Genomic DNA, 22299 nt, shown 5'->3' with positions numbered 1-22299 from the left:
CCATGTCAGTTCAAGGTCAAGGTCACAGCTAAAATCAAAGGTTTACCTTTTCACTATCCATTGCAGTGGCGGGGGATTTAGCTGTCTTTCAGATTGCCTTGTTTATTTAAGTACTAAGTGTTCGGGGAGAGGAATTGTGATCTTTACTAATGGTCGTACGTCATCTGCTCAAAACGTTGTAATTCAGCATGAATCTCATGATAATGTTCGATACCTGAATCTATGTGGCTTGACTCAGGCAGCGGTCTGGATTTCCAAAGGTGCACAACTACCTTAAATGCCATATTGTACACTTATGCTGTGACTATAGATGATTATGGTGGGTTTTATCTGCTATGATACAAATTGCTATATAATATTGTTAAAAACAAATCGAATGCACACGAATGACAACCTCGACTTTCCATGTTGTTAGTTCACCTGAGCAATGCTCAGGTGAGTTTTTCTGATCACTCGATGTCCGTCGTCCGTCGTCTGTCTGTCAACATTTAGCTTGTGTATGCAATAGAGGCTGTATTTTTCAACTGATCTTCATGAAATTTAGTCAGAATGATAACTTTGATTAAATCTAGGCCGAGTTTGAAAATGGGTCATCTGGGGTAAAAAATTAGGTCACTAGGTCAAATAAAAAAAACCCTTGTGTATGCAATAGAGGCTGTATTTTTCAATTAATCGTCATGAATTATGGTCAGAATGTCTATCCTGATGAAATCTAGGCTGAGTTCGAAAATGGGTTATCTGGGGTTAAAAACTAGGTCACTAGATTAAATCAAAGAAAAACCTTGAGTAAGCGATAGAGGCTTATTTTTCAATTAATCTTCATGAATTTTGGTCAGAAATAATAACCATGATGAAATCTGGGCCGAGTTCGAAAATGGGTCATCTGGGGTTAAAAAACTAGTCACTAGGTCACAATCAAAGAAAAACCTTGTGTATTGCGATAGAGGCTGTATTTTCAATTGATTTATTTATGAAATTTTGGTCAAATAATTTCTTGATAAAAACTAGGCTGAGTTTTGATTATTGGTCATCTGGGTTCAAAAAGTAGGTCACTAGGTCAAATCAAAGAAAAACATTGTGTATGCAATAGAGGCTGAATTTTCAATTGATCTTTATGAAATTTGGTCAGAATGATTGCCTTGATGAATTCTAGGTCATGTTCAAATATGGGCTATCTGGGGTCAAAAAATAGGTCATTATGTCAAATCAAAGGAAAACCTTGTGTATGCGACAGAGGTTGTTTTTTTTTCAATTGATCTTCCTGAAAGTAAGTCAGAATGATTGCCTTGATGAAATCTAGGTTGAATTTGAATTTGGGTCATCTGTAGTTAAAAAGTAGGTCACTAGGTTAAATCAAAGAAAAACCTCGTGTAAATGATAGAGGCTGTATTTTTCAACTGATCTTCATGAAATTTTGTCAGAATGATAGCCTTGATAAAATCTAGGTCAAGTTCGAATATGAGTCATCTGGGATCAAAAACAAGGTCACTAGGTCAAATCAAGGAAAATACTTGTTTTTTTTTTGCGCCAATTTTAATGATAATTGGTCAGAACATTTTTTTCCATGAAATCACTAGATCAAACATGTTTTCACTGTTATGGTGTATTATGGTGTGTTTCTCAGGTGAGCGACCTAGAGCCATCTTGACCCTCTTGTTAACTTGAATGTTGCAACTTGAAAAAAAAAGTTTGCATATTTTCAAATGCCTGTTTATTATTCCCGTTTATGATAATTGCTAATAATATTCACAGACGGACTCAGTCAGGTGAGAGTAATTAAAAATAAGGTGTATTTTCACGTTCTTTCGCGGAAGATATTGCGCTCCTAAAGTCGCGCAATATTACCGCTGCAGAACTTGTGCATATATCCAGTACAAAGTTGATAACCTATAAATATTATGTACCTTCGATGTTTATGTTTTCCATGTTCAAATAGATTTACTTTTCCTTCATCACAAAATATTCCTTTATTAAAAATGTTAAATGGACACAACTTAACGCTACTGCATAAAATATTGTCAATACATCTATTTTTTTCTTGAGAAATAAATACATTTACCTTCATTCCAAAGCGTTTGAACTTAATACCTATTTGAAAATTTAGGTAATATCTCTTCATTGTAGATGTCAGATATTGCAACATTCAATTTAACCAGATAGAAGTTAGAAGTTTCTATTCAGGGTCAGGAAATTGTAATCACCAGTCTCCAATGACTGTGTATTTTAGCAATTTATATTATGGCGGATACTACCTTCCATAGCAGATACATTCTTCTGATTATTGAGTACTAAGTTATATGATCCATGCATGTGTATGTTATATAAGTACTTGTAAATAGTTTTGTTCTATATATATGTAAAGGAATTTATGTTGAATTGGTGTCTTATGCCTATTACACTATTTCCATGCAAAATGTTATCACAACATTTATCTGATGTCTACATTTATGATGAACATATTCAAATAGAGGATATCAAATCAGCGCGGGTTCAATACTGGAGTTTTTGAACGAGTTGAATTCTCAGCTAATAGATAATGCACATTTTTATACACTTAATGAATATACATTATCTTTATCATGACAAATCATTTCTATTCCTTTTTTGCCGACCGTGTATGAACACAATTTCAATGTTTCAGATCATAAGCATGATATATGCACGGCTGTGCTGTATCAGTGTTGTGATAATATTTCATGAAATGTATAATGATTTTACACAATCACAGTTTTGATTTTTGTCACATTGTGATGTGCTAACATATTTTGTTTCATTGTTATGGCCATTTTGATACATGACCTTGTAAAGGTTCTATGTCAGACAAAATTTAATATTTTGCCAAATTATATATCAAAAGTGTCTAAGTTCTTTATTAGAAATCCATGGACTTATATATAGAAAAAAAAATAAATAGATGTCATTGAGTTTTGACTTGTGTTATTACTTTATTGTATCTGTATATATCCAGCGAGGACACCATTTTAATGTTTCACCAGAGGACACTTGTTTGTCCAGAATCCGTCAGATGTAAAAATTGAGATCCGGCAAATAAGGTGATTTTTATCATGGCAGTAAGTCTTTCACGTACTAAGTTTCTCTTGAGAACACATGTGGTGTTGTGACAATACCAATGCATAAACGTTCGTCATTGTGTAACTACAGATAAATAGAGAATTATTTCGTGACAATCCGCATCATTTTAATCTCACCTAAACTTTGTATATTATGTGGATTGTTCGGCGTCTATCGACTTACGTCTGTCGTCATTCATGCAACTTTAAACATTTGACTCATACATCTTATCCTCAGAAACAGAAGACCCCCACCCCCGGGTTCGCTCAATAGAGAGAGCGTTGGTCTTCAAATCGCAGAGTCGAGAGTTCCTGGGCGGGGAGTATGTTCTCCGTGACGATTTGATAAAAGACAATGTCTCTGAAATCATTTATCCTCCACCTCTTTTTCATGTGGGGAAGTTGGCAGTTACTTGTGGTGTACGGCGTGGAGTGGTACAGAATCTGGGAACACTGGTTAGGTTAACTGCCAGCCGTAACATGACCGAAATACTGTTAAAAACGGCCTTGAACCCAAAACAGTCAGAAACAGATAGAGGAATCTTACAGGATTGTATATGTCACATCGCTGAGCTCTTGCTCCTCAGGTGTTAGGAAAAAACGATTTTACTATACAAATTGATATAAAACAAACCAGTCCATAGGCGGGATCTATTTTGACTTCTGCGGCACGGGAACTTTTTAAGCCGGCCTCATTTCGGGTATAGAAAACGTTGGTCGACGTGATGTGTCTATAACAAAGAAACACAAATTTGATGTGTCAGCAGAAAAGTTCACGTGTGATAAAAAATGTTATTCTATACCTATTATATCTATCCAATCGCGAACGTTCATTTGCAACACGTGACCGTACAATATATTACGGTATTTGGATGCACGTGCGTACAAAAATCCTGTATTTTCTGTATTTGGACGCACGCGCGTACAAAAAATCCTGTATTTTCTGTATTTGGACAGTTCAACAGTCCCATGTTAAACATACGATAAAGCCCGAAACGCGTGAAAATGTTCCGAATGTAAATTGGATGAAGTAGGCGCTCTATGTACAGAGTTTGATTATGCGTCTTGAAATCTGGATTTAATTTGAGATTTTTTTGTTTACAAAACACAAAAACGATTCATGGGATAACAATGCTATCTGATTTAGATATTAAAACGTTCGTTAATAATCAAAAACTTTAAAGTACAGTAAAAAGGATCATCAGATGTTGGAAATATTTGAAAAGTCGCTAAAAGAAGCCGTTCCGGACGAAACCTAGAAAATTGGTATCAGCCCTGACTGTCTGAATAGCTACCTCAGCAGTTTTTATATTAACGGTTAAGAAACAAAATGGAGAAGATTATGAATGGCAGCGGACGGGCGGTCAGCATCCAAAACATGTCTGCTCTATAATTCAGTTTTCGTCGGATCTTCACCAAACTTGCTAACATTGTTTGTGGGCATTACATCTCGGCCAATTTCGATAACCAGCCAAATTGTACCAGGCACTCTTTGATTATAGTCCTTGAATTACTCGAAAAACGGGGAATTTAGCTTTGTCCGCTCTTTTAAGTCGAACAGTTTTCATCCGATCTTCACCAAACTTGCTGACAATGTTTATAGGAATAATATCTAAGCCAAGTATTATTACCACCCAAATCGCCAAATGGCTGTTGTAGGGAGATTGCACCATATACTTTTTTAATGATACGCAGAAAAAACAACATTCAATGAATTACGTATATTACGTATGAAGTGAAATAAATATAGAATAAAAAGGTTATTTAAGGTCTAACATTGTTCTGTATAATATATTTTTGCACTCATACCAAGCTGGGAAAAACTAGAAAAGGCAGGAATACAATATTCAGTGAGACAATTTTAATTTAAACTATTATTATAGTAAGATAAAATAGATATAGAATAAAAAGGTTATTTAACATTGTACTGTACAATACGAGATATATTTGGACTCGTACTCAGCTGAGAAAACCATATTGAACTCGCCTAGCGGCTCGTCCAATATGGTTTTCTCAGCTGGGTACTCGTCCAAATATATCTCCGTATTGTACAGAACAATGTTAAATAACCTAATAGTATATTCGTGTCTTTGTTTATTGAATTCATATATTATGATGGACAGAACCTCGGATTATATTACAAATTCAAATCATCTAAAAAATGCAAGATGAAAAGACTCTCGCATAATAAGGGGTTTATAGATGTCTTGATAATTTTTATACCATAATGAAACACCAAGAGTAATAATTGCCCTATAGGGTCATTATAAAAGTAGATGTGTCATCGCGGCTAGTGCGTTTATTGACCTTTTTCTTATATACCTTCTCCTAATATTTTTCTTGTTGTTTTCATACTTTCCAAAAAATGTTATCATTTGTATCGCCTTTTCATGAACAATGCTGTCATTATTTTAGAATTGATCTGGAAAAAAAAAATAATTATAAACCTTTCACCAGCCATAATGAGGTTACTACAAGACATCAACTTCGGAACGCTCCGAACATCCGGAACCATTATGATAACGGTGATTGATGCACACTACACCATTATTGGTCCGTCAACGGCAAACTTAATGACCATTTTAACGGCTATAATGATATCAAATATTTTCCCAGGAGCTACAATTCGTACACAATTACTGTAGCAGATGTTAGTATAATACCGTTACGTTTGACCTGTTTGTTACGCTTCCCGCCATTTCTTGGGTGTTGCAGACGGCAGTTTACGTAACATGATCTCTTTTGTCTTGTTTCTGAGTTATTGAGAAGCAAATGTGGCTGTGGCCTGGTGCGTTTAGCATCAGCCAAATTACTAAGACTTAGACTGGAAAGGCGCTCAAAACAACAAACTCGAGTGGATATTTTGAAAATATTTAACTGGATCCCGGCATACACAAGCTGTAGTGTGTACCATGTACGAAATAGCGGGAAACGTAATATGTTGGTCTAACGTAACGCCTGCCGGGGTAAAGGTACATCTAGCTAAGTATTTAGCGTCTGATGAACTTGAATATAAACAATCGTGTTTTAAATTTATATTTATTATGTCTCAAGTTAATACCCGATGTAAGATTTCCATAGACCAAGCAGGGAATTATTTTGCACACTGCATTTCGAATACCATCAAGGTGAGATAATTGACATGAATATCACCCGGCCTAGACCGGCTCCCGTCCTTATATAACTGTCATACGCAATAATGTTTTATTACAGAGTAGGTTCTTACTATACCGACAGTAATATTGCCCCTGGCTCCGAACAAAGCCATCAGATAAAATGTGTTATTTTAGAGGCTTGAACTTTCTCATTAAATGTTTGCATTATTTATGATAAATAACCACGAAGTCAGGGAGCCAGGATACATCATGCCGGGTGATATTCGTTTTCCGGATCCACGACAACGGGATGCGACATCACAACAAGACGATGCAATTGCGCGATAACACGATACGATGTAGTCTGTGTTCAGACCTTATGTTTTGTTCACAGGAGATAACTCCTGAGGCAATACAAATTTTGTATCATTATGTCCCTTTTATTCTCAAAACATAGATAATCAGAGCCAAGAGATGAAGTCAAAATATATAAAAGAATTATTTTTTTCTGAAAAAAAAGATTATCTAGTCGGTAGCCAGACTAGATACGATGTTACAGAGCGACAGAACGATGTTACAGCACGATAGGACGATGTTACAGCGCGATAGGACGATGTTACAGCACGATAACACGATGTTACAGCGCGATAGGACGATGTTACAGCGCGATAGGACGATGTTACAGCACGATAACACGATGTTATAGCGCGACAAAACGATGTAAAAGCGCGATAGGACGATGTTATAGCACGATAACACGATGTTACAGCGCGACAGAACGATGTTACAGCACGACAGGACGATGTTACAGCACGATAACACGATCATATGGGAAAATTAGACCCATCGTGAAAATCACCACAAAAGCCGATAATACGTTTGGCCAGGTAAATCGGCTGTCGAGACCGTTCGCTAGTTTTCGGCCTACTCCGTATTTCAGGCCGATGTCTAACCCTTCTTCGCCAATGTACCGTTACATTAATACTTTTGATCATATGGATTTAGGGATATTGTTAAGTCTAATTTACAGTGATTGCAAAGATAGATTAGAAAATAGAAACCTAAATGGCTGTTGGTGGTTTATCATAATAACATTTATAACGGTTTCTCAACAAACACATTATTATAAAACCAAAAATGATCTTTTCAAAAGTAATTTCTTCTTTCTTACAATCAGATGGAAACTCGCTTTTATAATACTTTCTTTGATGTTCATGATTATGAATAAAGATTTAAGTAGTTTTTTATGTAATCAAATATAACTGCACATTTATTATATGTCGTGAGCGGTGTCCAACTAGCTTAGAATCTTATGCCAGCTCGAAGATCGAAATTCAACTTCATAACTTATCGATTTTGATCCTAAGCTACACCTGAAGATCGAAAAACGTCAATTGCAAAATAGCTTTTAATTTCGGGCCAGCTCAATGATCGAAATTTATAATATTCCAAAAGCCAAATTTCGATCTCGTATTGAATGAACAGCCTGTTCCAAGATTGATATTGAAATGAAAAAGTCAATATCGAGCAAGCAATTAGTGTCGAGCCATCTCGAAAATCGTACTTCAAATTTTGAAAAGCTGAATTTCAGTAATACTGAAACTGCGATCTGCTCAAGATTAAAAGATTAAAAATCGTGCAAGATCGGATATATCGAAATTCAATGTTTTTATGCCCCCGGCATCTACTGATGCGGGAGCATATAGTGATTGTTCATCCGTCCGTTCGTTCGTCCGTCCGTCCATCCGTACGAGGTTAACCAAATGGGACCCTTTCGTCCAGCATCAATACCCCTTACTAGAATGACTTGATACTAATGCTGATGTAACCTGTGACCATTCTGTCACAGGGTGAGAAAAATGTGCAGCCAGACCGGGACTCGAACCCGGGGCCTCAGAATACCGTTCCGATGCTCTACCGACTCAGCTACCCGGCCGCCTACACATTCTCTCCCCGTTTTAATATTCAAGTCCTATACCGTGACATATTTCCCCACCATTTTGAAATTCGTCCTCGAATTTCAGCGAGTACTTTATATATAAGCAATTACAGGCGTCGGAGACTAACCAGTGTAATGCTGTCACGGTCCCATGTTGGCGCACGCCAAATGTCACAGGGTGAGAAAAATGTGCAGCCAGACCGGACTAGAACCCGGGGCCTCAGAATACCGTTCCGATGCTCTACCGACTGAGCTACCCGGCCACCTACACATTTTCTCCCGTTTTAATATTAAGTCCTATACCGTGACAATTCTCATCTTCAGACATCACCTGACCTCAGTTTGACATTGACCTTGAACTTGACCTCGTTTTGGACTTAGGTTGCTTTGTATCGACAAGGATGCCACTTGGGGGGGGGGGGGGGGGGGGGGGGGGGGGGGGGGGGGGGGGGGGGGGGGGGGGGGGGGGGGGGGGGGGGGGGGGGGGGGGGGGGGGGGGGGGGGGGGGGGGGGGGGGGGGGGGGGGGGGGGGGGGGGGGGGGCATCAAGCGTTTATTGAACACAGCTCCTTGTTAAAAATCTAAATAGATTATTCTCGGTATTATATTCAAGCATGCTCGAATTTTCAAAGCAATCGAATTTAAAACTGTATTGAATATGAAACTATCTTTTAAACATCCAGCTTCCGGGAAAACTCAGTACTGGTGTCATATGAGAAGTCATGGTCGTGACCCCTTTCACAGATGCTCGAACCCACGACCCCTGGGTTGAGCGGGCCGACACATTATTCACTGGACGACCGCTCCCTCAAAATATTTGAATTTCGGTCATCCTGCTGGATCTAATTTCAATTCTGCCTCGCAATTCGACGAATTCTTTTTATTTTATTTCGATTTCCGAGTGCGAAATTCAATATAAGCGAAATTCACATCATCCTTTTCAAAATTTGAATTTTTATTTTCTGCTTCTAACTTGGCCCAAAATATGCCGCTTTAAATTTTCAAACGTTTCTGTTTAAAATTTTGAACTTCGATCCTCAAGCTGTTTAAAATTGACTATTGGCTGTAAACAAATCATATTATGGAGCGTCCACTAATTTATAAATCCGTACGTGTGTGCTGTTTAGCGGGTGAGATGATATCAGTCTTTACCGTTAAGGAGCTTAAATTCCGTAAGAATTGACGGAAACATACGGGAATGTTCGAGTCTTTCCGATAAGGAAAAAAAAACCTTTACTCATCTGCAAAATGCTTAAAAAAAGACCATTTCTTCTTCACCTAGAAAACTGAAATTAGTATGAAACAATAGCTAAATGAACATAGATTACTAAGTCGTTTGCAAAGGTCTTAAGCACACATAAGAATCTATTTTTCTTTGTTAAACAGAAGAAATTTCAGCAAATTATCCATATTTTACTATATTTCTAACTGCAGATAGACAGACATAAAGTATACGCAAAAAAGACCATTTTCTTTAAAATTCATTTTTAAAATAAAATATTCATAAGAAAGACAATGCATTGAATATTATCACATCGTTTGCAAAGCTAAAATACCTATAATACTTTTTCCATGAATTTAAATAAAGTAAAGGGCTCCTTCTTTGCGCTATATAAAATATTTTCACTCGTGTGAAAAATCGATGGGTCTAATTTTCCCATATGGTTACAGCGCGACAGAACGATGTTACAGCACGATAACACGATGTTACAGCGCGACAGAACGATGTTACAGCACGATAACACGATGTTACAGAGCAACAGAACGATGTTACAGCGCGATAGCACGATGTTACAGCGCGATAGTACGATGTAACAGCGCAATAGAAGGATTTTACAACGCGATAAGATGATGTTACAGCGCGATAGCACGATGTTACAGTGCGATAGCGGTATGTTATAGCACTATAACACGATGTGATAGCAAGACAACAGGATGTAACAACAAAACAACGCAAAAATCGAAATTGGCAGGCAGTGCCGCACTAAAGAATTTAGGTTGTTGTGGTGACGAGATTGACAGTACGACGGTATGACGGCATTTATATCGCGAGGACTTATATCACGAGCTCGCAGCCCGAGTGTATAATAATACGCATCTGAACGACAATGATTTTATTCAAGAGCAAATCACTAAATGAAATATATTATTTCGATTCTAACATGTAACTAAAGAAATGAAAGTACATTCTTGACGGCATTCATTAAATATTTGCCCCTTTTCAATCGGTTTCTTTTCCAGCGTGCCGCCATGCCGTGTGACGCTATGACGTAATAATTGTGACGTCAGAACAGTGAACTGTTGTATAACAAGGGAGTTGCAGTTTGTAGCCGTAATGTTCATTGCGGGAGATTGCACGCGCTGTGGTCACATGACCAGTAGCTGATCAAAATGGCGGCTGCAAAGGGCGCAAAAATGTATTCTTTGTGCGGAAACGTATTTTTCTGTTTTCTGGTGATAGTTTTAATGATTAATTTTGTGTATATATGTTTATATGTTTGATTTGATCTTATAAGTATACTAACGCAATTGTATGTAAAATATAGACGTAGTCTTCTGTGTAAATTGATGTTGCATTCTTTCAAGTATCTGTCAAAACATTCATAAGAAATGAAATGTTGCTGTATTTGGGATTAATTTACCCCCCCCCCCGTGCTTAATCCCCACCCCCTCCTCCTGTGCTTAATTTTACCCCCTCCTGGCTTTATTTACTCCCCTCTTCCATGCTTAATTTACCCCCCCCCCCCTCCCTGCCTAATTCCCCCCTGCCAAATTCCCCCCTGCGCTCCCCCCCCCCCCACCCCCCTGGCCTTAATGTACATCTTTGGTACAACCATCACTGACCTTACTGATTAAGGCCTGTCAGGAAGACTAGAACTACCAGTACCATTTTTCACCACTGGTACGACGCAACCAAGTATAAAACCCTAGCCCCCCCCCCCCCCCCCCCCCCCACCCCCCTCATGCTAGCAACTTAGCAACTACAAATAAGCAATTGAGGGATGGGTTAGTTCTAAACATTTGCATGCTTATGACGAAAGAATATGCTCTGAAGGGCTCCTTAATTGCCTCTTTTCCTCCACCATCAGAGATGGAAAGTAGACATATTACCTATAATTTGTGTCAGCAAGGCATGCATCTCACAATACAAATGAACTCTACCATCTACTGTATTACAATAACTGGGGGAAAAATTCAAACAGTTAGGTAATTTTTGTAAGAAAAACTTGGTATTGCAATTGATTACTTGATGTATTTATAGTGATGACCTGATTAATTGGTCTTTGAACCCATATAATTTAAATGTTAATTAACACCTGTAATTTTGTGACATAATTTAACCTTCTAAATGTGAGAACTGGAATGATATCTAAGGTGAACATGATGTGTTTCAAAAGTAGGGTAAATTTTTTCCACCAAATATTTAGGAAAATTTAATTATGTTTGTCCGAAATGCATACACTATGGGTCCTGACAGTGCAATTTACTTCCCTTTGTGTCAATTGTTAATTTGCAGGTGGATGTAAGAAAGTTAAGGCTGTTAGTATACATTTCTTTACACTTTCCAAAGAAAGTAAAAAAACAGTAGATTCACACTCAGATGTTTAATTAATATGTCATCTAACAGAATTTGACAGGTGTATAGAGAGTAAAAAATTTGAGTCTTATTGAGTTATTGTCTTGTTTCAGATTTGTTTGGTTGGTTGTGTGAAGGAGATAGCTTTTCCTGTGAGTTTTCAAAATATGTATAATGCTACATACTGGTATGTAGTACACTAGTTAATAATCACAGAAGAACTAAGTTCAAAGTTTCAAAAGTATACATATACATGTATCTTTACGTTATGTTATAAATAAAATACAACGCAAGGACATGGTGAGAATTGGTAAGAAATTGAGCCAGTAGATAATTATATATTTTGTATCCTTAGTGTGCCATTTGCCTGATGAAGTGATACATCTCGAAAGTAATCCAGTTATCTGATCTGTAACTGGTACTAAATTGAAAACATTGATAATTACTTATTAATCAATGATTATATTACCAGAGGAGCCTGAAATTCTATGTAAAAGCCATGGAAGTTTGTATATGAAAAAAGACACACACCCCTCCCTCTTCTATAGAAAGGGGAGGTCTATTTTCATATACAGACTTTTATATAATGGCTTTTGAATAGAATTTCAGGCTCAAGTGATGTTACTGAGTTTTTGAAACAATTCACAATTGATTATAATATAAGTAAGGTGAAATATATATACCAATGTTGTTTACAGTATTTGTTATCATCCTTGAAACATACCCACAAAGTGACAACATGAAAATGCTGTTTGATCTGTTGCATTTGAACTGCTTGTAGACTGGCAATAACTTGCAAGGCACCACACCAATGTCTCCCACATATATACTGGATGTTACTGTAAAAACTCCACTAATGGATAAAGACTTAACAGTACAATATTACATATTATATATTTATATGTATTGGCATGAGATTGATATATTACCTATATCTTCTTCAGTTTCAGGCCTGTGTTCTTGAAGAACTGTTGGGTTTGAAAAGGAAGAGCTGCTCCAGGTAATTGTTAAAGTAAGATTTAAGGAAGTTTAACATTCCTGTTTAAAGTTATATTTCTATTTGATGCTTATGGCTCTTTAACCTTTAGAATGTGATTTTCCTATTCTGCTTGCCTAACCAAGGTAGACTTATGGGAATTTCTTTTCTTAAGTTATGAATCTGTTTGATCCTTGAAAAGTGTCTGACAGACTATGTGAAAAGTGAAAATTGCATCAAAACTTTTTATGTGATTGACCACCTTCAGTTTAACAAATAGAACTTATAAAGTCAATTGTGGATATTTCTGTTTAAGTTTTGTATGATATCACTGTAATGTTTATGTTTGGAATGAAATGATTAATGTGTTGTTTTATTTTTCAAAGATAACATAAATTTAATGAAATTTGTTTTCTATTTGTTAGGTTCTGTCAACTGAGAATGCAGGGTTTGGGAAGTAAATGTTCAGTAGTATTTTATTTCACATGTTGTATCAAGACATTCATATTCCAGTAATGCCATAATGAGCGGACCATGGGAAAACCAACATAATGGCTTTGTTAGCAGCATAAATCCAGTCCAGCCTGCGCAGGGTGCATGCTGTTTGCTAACAGTTTCTCTAATTGCAATAGGCTTTGAAAGTGAACAGCATGGATCCTGATCAGACCGCGTGGATGCGCAGGCCGGTCTGGATCCATGCTGGTCGCGGGCACACTATGTTGGTTTAATGTAGGATTTTAATGTACATCCTTGATGACATTCATTAAATATTTGTCCGTTTTGATGAGTTTATTTTCAAGTGCAAAACCCCTATGCTGTTTGACGCTGTGATGTAATAATTGTGATGTCAAAAAAAAAATATACAAATTTACTTGATCACCTCATCAAGACAATGTGCAGAACCATGAGTCAGTTATGCCGGCTCTAGGTCAAGGTCATAACTTAGGGTCAAAGGTTTGAGCCTTCCATTTTGTGTCCGCTCTATATCTCCTAAACCCCTTGAAGGAGTTTCATCAAACTTGGGTCAAACGATCACCTCATCAAGGCGATGTGCAGAACTTATGAGTCAGTCATGTCGGCTCAATGTCAAGGTCACAAGTGAAGGTCAAAGGTTTGAGCCTTCCATTTCGTGTCCGCTCTATATCTCCTAAATCCCTTGTAGGAATTTTATAAAACTTGGGTCAAATAATTACCTCATCAGAACGATATGCAGAAATTATGAGTCAACCATGCCAGCTCAAGGTCAAGGTCACAACTAAAGGTCAAAGGTTTGAGCCTTCCATTTGGTGTCCACTCTGTATCTCCTAAACCCCTTGAAGGATTTTCATCAAACTTGGGTCAAATGATCACCTCATCAAGAACTCATGAGTCAGCCATGTCAACTCAAGGTCAAGGTCACAACTGAAGGTCAAAGGTTTCTGCTCTGTATCTCCTAAACCCCTTGAAGGATTTTCATGAAACTTGGGTCAAATGATCACCTCATCAAGACGTTGTGCAGAATTTATGAGTCAGCCATGTCAGTTTAAGGTCAATGTCACAGCTAAAATCAAAGGTTTACCCTTTCACTATCCATAGCAGTGGCGGGGGATTTAGCTGTCTTTCAGACTGCCTTGTCAAGATCAGATTTATACGACGTTTCATAGCTTGCTTATGCATAATGAACATAATTTTGGTCGACTTGCGACTTCAACTAATCTGTTACTTATTCGCGGCTGAATAAGTAACAAGTAACGAGCTGATTCAATATAATTCAGACATGTTCAAAATCAGTTTTATAGGCCAAAGTTCTAGACGTAAACTTTGACAATGATTTCGAGGACAAGTAGGAATTGTGACACATGGATGTATGCTGTAGGGCTGGATAAAAATAGGTCCAAAAGTTCTATTAACAGTTGTATTGCATAAATCCTTTGTTTCTTCTTTGGGTTGTTTAACGTTCACAGTATCAAAAAATTAAAGAAATGAAAAATACCTTTGAAGAAGTCCCGATCTTTCATCACTTGTTTGGTCAGCGCATATTTACAGTTTTGATGTTAGAGAGCCGTGATGTCCATGAAGCTGTGTAAAGTGATGATTGTGATTACACTCTGGTTTTATTTTGTAATTGTGAGAGATCGTTAATAGATCAGAAAGATCGGTCAGTGAAAAATTATAAAAAAAATAAAAATGAATAAGGAAATTAAGATTAAATATTACTTTTATTTCGTTGACTGAAGGAAACATGTTTGGATTTTTTTATAAAATAATGGTGCACGTGTAATATGTGTTAGGCAATTTAACGACGGTTTCGTCGGAAAAGAACGCTGAGTTAATTTACACAGACATATCCTTGATTGATAAATATGTATTTCGTATAAATACGAACGAATTATGGTACGAAAGGCTTGTCCTGAAATTTTCTATGTACCTTCTTCTAGTACATCGTTGGAACACTCTTCTGAGTTTCAAAGACATTTGTTTGTTTCAATGTAAGATCTTTCATGAGTAAACGGCGATACTTTCACGAGTGGTATAGCTACGAGTAAAAGTGTAAGATACCTATGGTGTTCACGAGTGAAATATGACCTTGCATATACAACAAAAAGAATTATATTCATTTAATGCTTCGACTAAATTTACCCATTTCATGATTTCTTACCAGTGAATTCTCAGGCGTGTTGCACTCAAATATCTAAATAATTCAGTGAAAAAGTCAGTTTATTCAACGTCCATTCTGCATGTCTGCATCATCATATAAGTTTAAAAGTATGTTCATTTTGCACTTTTGTTTTGTTTATTGGCGTAATGTAGAGTTTACAGTTAAGAGATATCATATTGAATGGCTATAAAATCGGTAGTTGTTACTCTGTGGAAGTAGAGTCTGTAAAATCAAGAGGTACAGAGTATCTACACACACTTCTCTAACACATTTATTGCACCTCTCAGGCTCTTCAATGAATATCTTATGACATACATATCACATATGCATTTACCAAACACAATATGCTCTTCATTTAAAAATTATTGATAACGTATCTAGTTATCTCGAATCTGAAGTCACAACTGAAATTTCAGTATCTGTTCTTAACAAAATAACCTTAAATGCTAGTAAAAAGCATTGTGATAAATGCCCAGTTTTGTGAGAGGAGAAAAACACTTCGGCTTATTGATTATGTAATTGTACTGCAATCATTCAGTAACGTATCTAGCTTTTATTATCGTAACATTCTGTTTCTCGTATTTTAAATCTTGTCATAAATGTTGGTTGTAGTGGGCGATATAGGTAATTTCTTTCTTAACTTTAATTAACTTAAATCTTCAAAATTCTCTAACTAACGGGTTTTCAAATTTGTTTCACTTCTTAGTGGTTTTCGAAAATGAAGTTAACTTTTCTCGATAATGTTTTAGCACAATATATGATTGTTTAATGTTAAAGCCCCCAACAGTGATCCGTTCTAATGTGGTCGGCTGGCAAACTGTCAGTTAGCTATAAAATGGGAATGTTTAAAGTATCTAACAGTATAATTTACATTAACAGTATAATTTATGTTAAGAAGAACATACCCCTTCGATATCAGCCCATTTAGCTATGAAATCTGTCTCTTGAATTCCTTTTGTCGAGGATATATGCGCCAACTGAAAGAAATAAAAGAATGTGTAAGTACAGTAATATCAATATTCATTAAAGCAGACATAAAATGTAAAACCCGTTAAGTAAATATGCAACGAATGTAAAGCTATATTAAAATACATTTGCAGTGTTTAGAATGAGGCCAGTAAAGTGAAACTAAATATCTCCTATCGTACTCTTGATGTGTATCAACGACTAACGTCTAAAAAATATTAACAATACAAAACAATTGTTTCAAGTGTGGCCATTAATGTATAGCTTGACATCTACTATTTTACAGCAATCATTTACTGCGTAACCGACACGGTACCTTTTATTTTGTACAAACTACATGAGTTTGCTTTTGTAAATGTGAATAATTCGAATAACACAAGCACTGAGATAAGACAAGCATATTTCATCAACTTGGGCAAAACTGTTTGCTTTACATGAAGGCTCATTTAAGAATAAAAATACTCCTTTTGTACTACGTTGAACAGCATGTAGCAAAATTGTCAGATTTTTATCAGCAACATTTCTCGTGTTCTTACCAGAACATGCAAGACTAGTTCTTGATGAAATGAAAGAAACTTTACTTACTTCATTGCGATACATCCGCAAGCGGCATAGATCTGCTTCAAGTGAAGTATCTCCTGGCTGAGGGGTAATATTCCATGTATACTTTGGATTTAAACCAAAATGTTTAAGATTCCTTAACAGGCACAGAGCAAGAGTAAGATCGAAGTCTGACGTTGTAGGAGGGATGCCACTCTGTGGATACAACAAATCAAACTGGACCTTCGTTATCGCTTTGTTTGCCCTTAGGTTGTTTATTGCTCTTCTCTCTCGAGTCAAAACGGTCGTAAGTGCAGTATTTGAGCATTTATCGTCAATTACATTTCTAACGATTGCAGTGCCGTAATCTATATTAAGTGTTAGTAAGCGGTAAAGGTAAACTCGGTTGTCTGTTGGCGCTGCTGTAGCCATGTTTACTAGTCTCCAATCTCTATTTCATCTCATAAATCAATTGTTGGTTCAAATCTGTTGAAATGAAACAATTATTGTAGCATTGGTCGAATCATTTTTGTTTTGTTTTTGCCATTACATTGTTCAATCTATATTTGTCATTGCACGGTTTAATTCATTATTCTGTTATGCAATATTTGTCATGGCGCTTTTGTCTTTTAGCCAATTATGTTTTTTTTTACAAAAATCAGATGAATTGACTAGTAGGGTACAGCATTTTGGGATCTTTACAACTGAAAATATTCTAAATGCTTTATATTGTCTCTAATAAAATGTATAAAATCCCCATTAAGCATCAAAATGATAGCCGACTTAGTTCAAATGATGTCTGATGAGAAGCATGTTTGAATGAGTCTGGTGAAAAGTTGGTTTGAATGAGCCTGATGAAAAGTAAGTTTGAATGGGGCTGATGAAAAGTAAGTTTGAATGAGTCTGATGAAAAGTTATTTTGAATTTTTGAATGAGTCTGAAGACATAACGGCCATGCAGGCACTACATCGCTCACCTGAGTTTAAATGCTTGCTTGAACATTTTGTTTGTTAAAGCTTAAAAAAGAGGTGAGAAGGTCATGGTAATTATTCTTCCAGATAAGTAATGAAATCTGTTAAAAATTATACAAATCTCTTTGCTGTTACTTAAAAAACATGAAAGTAGATGAGTAGGTCTGGGCTAAGAACATTTGAGTATTGAAATCTTTATCGAAAGTTACTGGCGTGGTCCAAATTTCTATGCAGTTATGATCGGTGTAAAAACTGTACATGTGATCAAAAAGGTTGTATCTAAAAAATGGAACAAGAAAGTAGGTCAGAAGGTCAATGTCACAGTCAAGTGACCCCCAGTTATTTGGGGTCATCAGGAAGTTATAATTAAACAATCCAGGAAATATGATCAGATAAATTTTTAAGTATTTTCTCCTATAAAATTCATATACAAGTGACCCCCGGGGCGGGACCTCTTTTCACCTCAGGGGCATAATTTGAATAGTCTTGGTAAAGGACCACTATGCAGCATACCTAATATTAAAAGCCTAGGCCTTGGAGTATCAGAACAAAATATTTTTTAAAGTTGTTTTCTGATATAAGTCTATGTAAAATTTTGGACCCCCGGTGCGAGGCCTCTTTTCACCCAAGAGACATAATTTGAACAAACTTAGCAGAGGATCACAAGGTAATGCTGCATACCAATATCAAAGGCCTAGGTCTTGTGGTTTCAGACAAGAAGAGTTTTTAAGCTTTTTCCTATATAAGTCTATGTAAAACTTGGTGTCCCTGGGGTTGGACCTCTTTTTACCACATTCATTTAAATTGAACAATTTTTGTAGATGACTATAAGGCAATGCTTCACACCAGATATCAAAAACCTATGTCTTGTGGTTTCAGACAAGAAGAATTTTTTTTTAAAAAATGTATATTAATTTATATATAATTTGGACCCAGGGTAAAATTTTGAGCAATCTTGGTAGGGCTACCAGGCAATGCTACTTACCAAATATCAAAGGCCTAGGTTCTGTGGTTTAAGACAAGAAGATTTTTTCCTACACAAGTCTATGTTAAAATTGAGATCCCCGGGTCGGGGCCTCTTTTCACCCAAAGGCATATTTTGAACAATCTTGGTAGAGGACTGCCAGATGATGTCACATAACTAATATCAAAGACCTATGTCCTGTGGCTTTTGACAAGAAGATTTTCAAAGTTTTTTCCCTTTATTAATCGATATAAAACAAGTGACCCATGGGCGGGGCCATATTTGACCCTATGAGGATAATTTGGAAAATCTTATTAGAGGACTTCTAGATAATGTTACATATCAAATAGCAAAGCCCTAGACCAAGTAGTTTTGGACAAGAAGACTTTCAAAGTTTTTCACTATATAAATCTATGTAAACCAAGTGACGCTTTAAAGGCTGGGCCATATTTGACCTAGGCGGATAATTTGAAAAAACTTGGCAGAGAACCATTAGATGATTCCACATACTAAATATCAAAGCCCTGTGGATTTGGACGGGGAGATTTTTAAAGTGTCTCCTTTCGATTGCCATGTCAACCAGAGTTCTGTTTTGAATTCATTTCATTGACTTTTTTCAATGAGGATCATGCAAGGAAGTTTCATCAAAATTAAACTTGTGATTAAGGATGGGAGTTGTTGACGGGGGATGGACGACGACGGACGCCGGACAATCACTTACCACAAAAGCTCACCCTTGAGCACTTCGTGCTCATATGAGCTAAAAAATGAGTCTGACGAAAAGTGTTTTTTTGAATGAGTCTGATGAAAAGTAAGTTTGAGTGAGTCTGAAGTGAAGTTTTTTTAATGAGTCTGATGAATAAAAAGTTTGAATGAGTCTGATGAAAAGTTGTTTTGAATGAATCTGATAAAAAGAAAGTTTGAATGAGTCTAAAGTAAAGAAAGTTTGAATGAGTCTGGTGAAACGTAAGTTTGAATGAGTCTAAAGAAAAGCTTTTCTGAATGAGTCTGATGAAAAGAAAGTTTTAGTAAATCTGATGAAAAGTTTGTTTAAATGAGTCTTATGAAAAGTAAGTTTAAGTGAGTCTGATGAAAAGATAGTTTGAATGAATCTGATGAAAAGTTATTTTGAATGAGTTTGATGAAAACACATTCCAAGACATAATACCGACTTCAGAGGAACATTATCAATATGCATTGAATAGAACCTTCAATATAATATCACCCATTCCTTATACGGGGAAACTCTTACTGTTAAACATGGTGCTTAAAGACTTGTATATTCTATTTGGTAGTAACTAAAATCTCTAAGAAGATCTTTTGGGACCATACTCATCTAATCAGAAGGGTTTTTATGCTCGCAATAATTATCAACTGTTAACGAACGGAAAACCGATATACACGTATATAAATGTACATAATATGTAATATATAAATATAGTATCATAAAATATTTGTTTTCCAAATCGGGTGACAAATATAATCATTTACAAGTCAGATATTTAATCAGACAAAATGCAATATATCTCGATTAAGACAGCATAAATGAATGACAAAAGTTTTCAAATGACTTAGACAGAATGAACAATTGTACACATATGCCTTGTGAAACATCAGAAATCAGACAAAAGTAACAACAAGAGTACCAAGATGGCACTACGTCGCTCACCTGAGAAACACAACATATCAGTGTTAACATGTTTGACCTAGTGATTTTATAAAAATGAGTATTCTGACCAATTTTCATGAAGATTGGACCAAAAATGTGGTCTCTTGAGTGTAAACAATTTGGGCCGATGGTCTAGTGGTAACACGCTTGACTGTCAATCCAGAGGTCCGGGGTTCAAATACCGGTCCAGGAACTGGAAATATCTGAGATGCTCTTGAGTGTCTCCCACCTAATTAGAGGCCTGTACTGGTTCTTCTGAAGAAAGACGGCTTCGCGTGTATCGGTGCTATACACCGGGCATGTTAAAGAACCAGTCTGTCTATTCGCAAAGAGTTAGGCTAAGTTAGCCGGACTCGTCTGTATCTAAAAGAACGTTCTCTCTGTCTGTTTGTCTCACTCTGTCCCTCTGGTCAGATCGCTCTGTGTCTGTACTAGTAGAGGATGAATTTCGCTCCCTTTGTGGCTGAGTCTGCTATATGTAAAGCGCTTTTGAACGTGTTTATCATGAAAAGGGCGCTATATAAATCTGGCATAATAATAATAATAATACTAATAATAACAATAAACAAGTATTTTTTTTTTTATTTGAACTAGTGACCTAGTTTTTTGCCCAATGTGACCAAGATTCGAAATCATTCAAGACTTTATGAAAAAAAAACCCCATTCTGGCCAAGTTTTATGAAGATAGAATAAAAAATGCTTATTCTTTGATTTGCCGGGTTACCTTGTTTTTAACCCCATGTGATTCAGATGAAAATTAATCCGAGATTACATGCAGACAAACATTTTAAAAAGTTTTATGCACTTGAAATGAAAAATGCCACCCCTATTGCATAAACAATGTTGTTGTTTTTTTTGTTATTTTAACAGGTTACCTTATTTTTTACCCCGAATGACTCAGATTGAAAATTTGGCCAGAGATGATCAAGATAAACATTTTGACCTAATGTCATGAAGATATGGTCATAAACGCGGCTTCTAATTATCAAGCTTTTCCTTTGCTTTGACTGGATGAACTAGTTTTAGACCCAACATGACGAAGATTCAAACTTTACCTAGAGATCATCAATACAAACATTGTGATAAAATTTCATGAAGATCAAGTGTAAATGCTGTCCCTATTGCATACACAATGTTTTTCTTTGATTTGTCTTGCGACCTAGATTTTGACCCCAGATTACCCATATTCTAACTTGTTCTAGATTTCATAAAGGCAGCAATTCTGACTAAATTTTATGAATATCCAGTTTAAAATGCAGCCCCTATTGAATATAAAATGATTTTCTTTTATTTGACCAGGTGGCCTAGTTTTTGAATCCAGATAACCCATATTTTAACTTAACCTAGATTATATCCAGACAAATATTCTGATCAAGTTTCATAATGATCAAGTGTAAAATGCACTCCCTGTTGCATACACATATTTCTTATTTGATTTAACCAAGTGACCTAGTTTTTGACTCCAGATAACCAATATTCAAGGATGACCTAGATTTGACCAAGACAATCATTCTGGCTAAATTTCATGAAGATCAATTGAAAAAACAGCCTCAATCGCAAATTCAAGGTTTTTCTTTGATTTGACCTAGTGACCTTATTTTAAACCCCAGATGACCCATATTCTAATTCGGCCCATAATTTATCAAAGCAATCATTCTGACTAAATTTTAGGAATATCTAGTGTAAAATGCAGCCCTTATTGCGTACACAATGTTTATATGTAATTTGATCGGGTAACCTAGTTTTTGACCCTAGATGACCCATGTTCAAACTTGACCTAGATTATATCCAGGCAAACATTCTGTTTAAATTTCTTGAAGTTCTGGTTGGTGTAAAATGCAGTCCCTAATGCATACTTACAGTATTTCTTCTTTGATTTGACCTAATGATCTAG

The 22299-nt window shown here is 36.2% G+C and overlaps 1 protein-coding gene across 1 annotated transcript; it reads right to left on the bottom strand.

The window, feature by feature from the left end:
- Positions 1 to 11065: 11065 nt before the first annotated feature.
- LOC128549806 (uncharacterized) lies at positions 11066 to 20911 on the bottom strand. The gene is made up of 5 exons (XM_053527453.1): positions 20803 to 20911; positions 16847 to 17287; positions 16201 to 16272; positions 12406 to 12534; positions 11066 to 11215 (listed from the first exon to the last, which is right to left on the bottom strand). Exons 2-5 carry the CDS (start codon positions 17231 to 17233, stop codon positions 11066 to 11068), a joined length of 738 nt encoding a protein of 245 aa, XP_053383428.1. The 5' UTR covers positions 17234 to 17287; positions 20803 to 20911.
- Between the last annotated feature and the right edge of the window lie 1388 nt (positions 20912 to 22299).

The sequence above is a fragment of the Mercenaria mercenaria genome, chromosome 16 (genome assembly GCF_021730395.1).
Source record: "Mercenaria mercenaria strain notata chromosome 16, MADL_Memer_1, whole genome shotgun sequence".
In the NCBI taxonomy this organism is placed as follows: Eukaryota; Metazoa; Mollusca; class Bivalvia; order Venerida; family Veneridae; genus Mercenaria; species Mercenaria mercenaria.
Note: the sequence above shows the minus strand (reverse complement) of the source record. Positions and strands in the feature narration are given on the sequence as shown.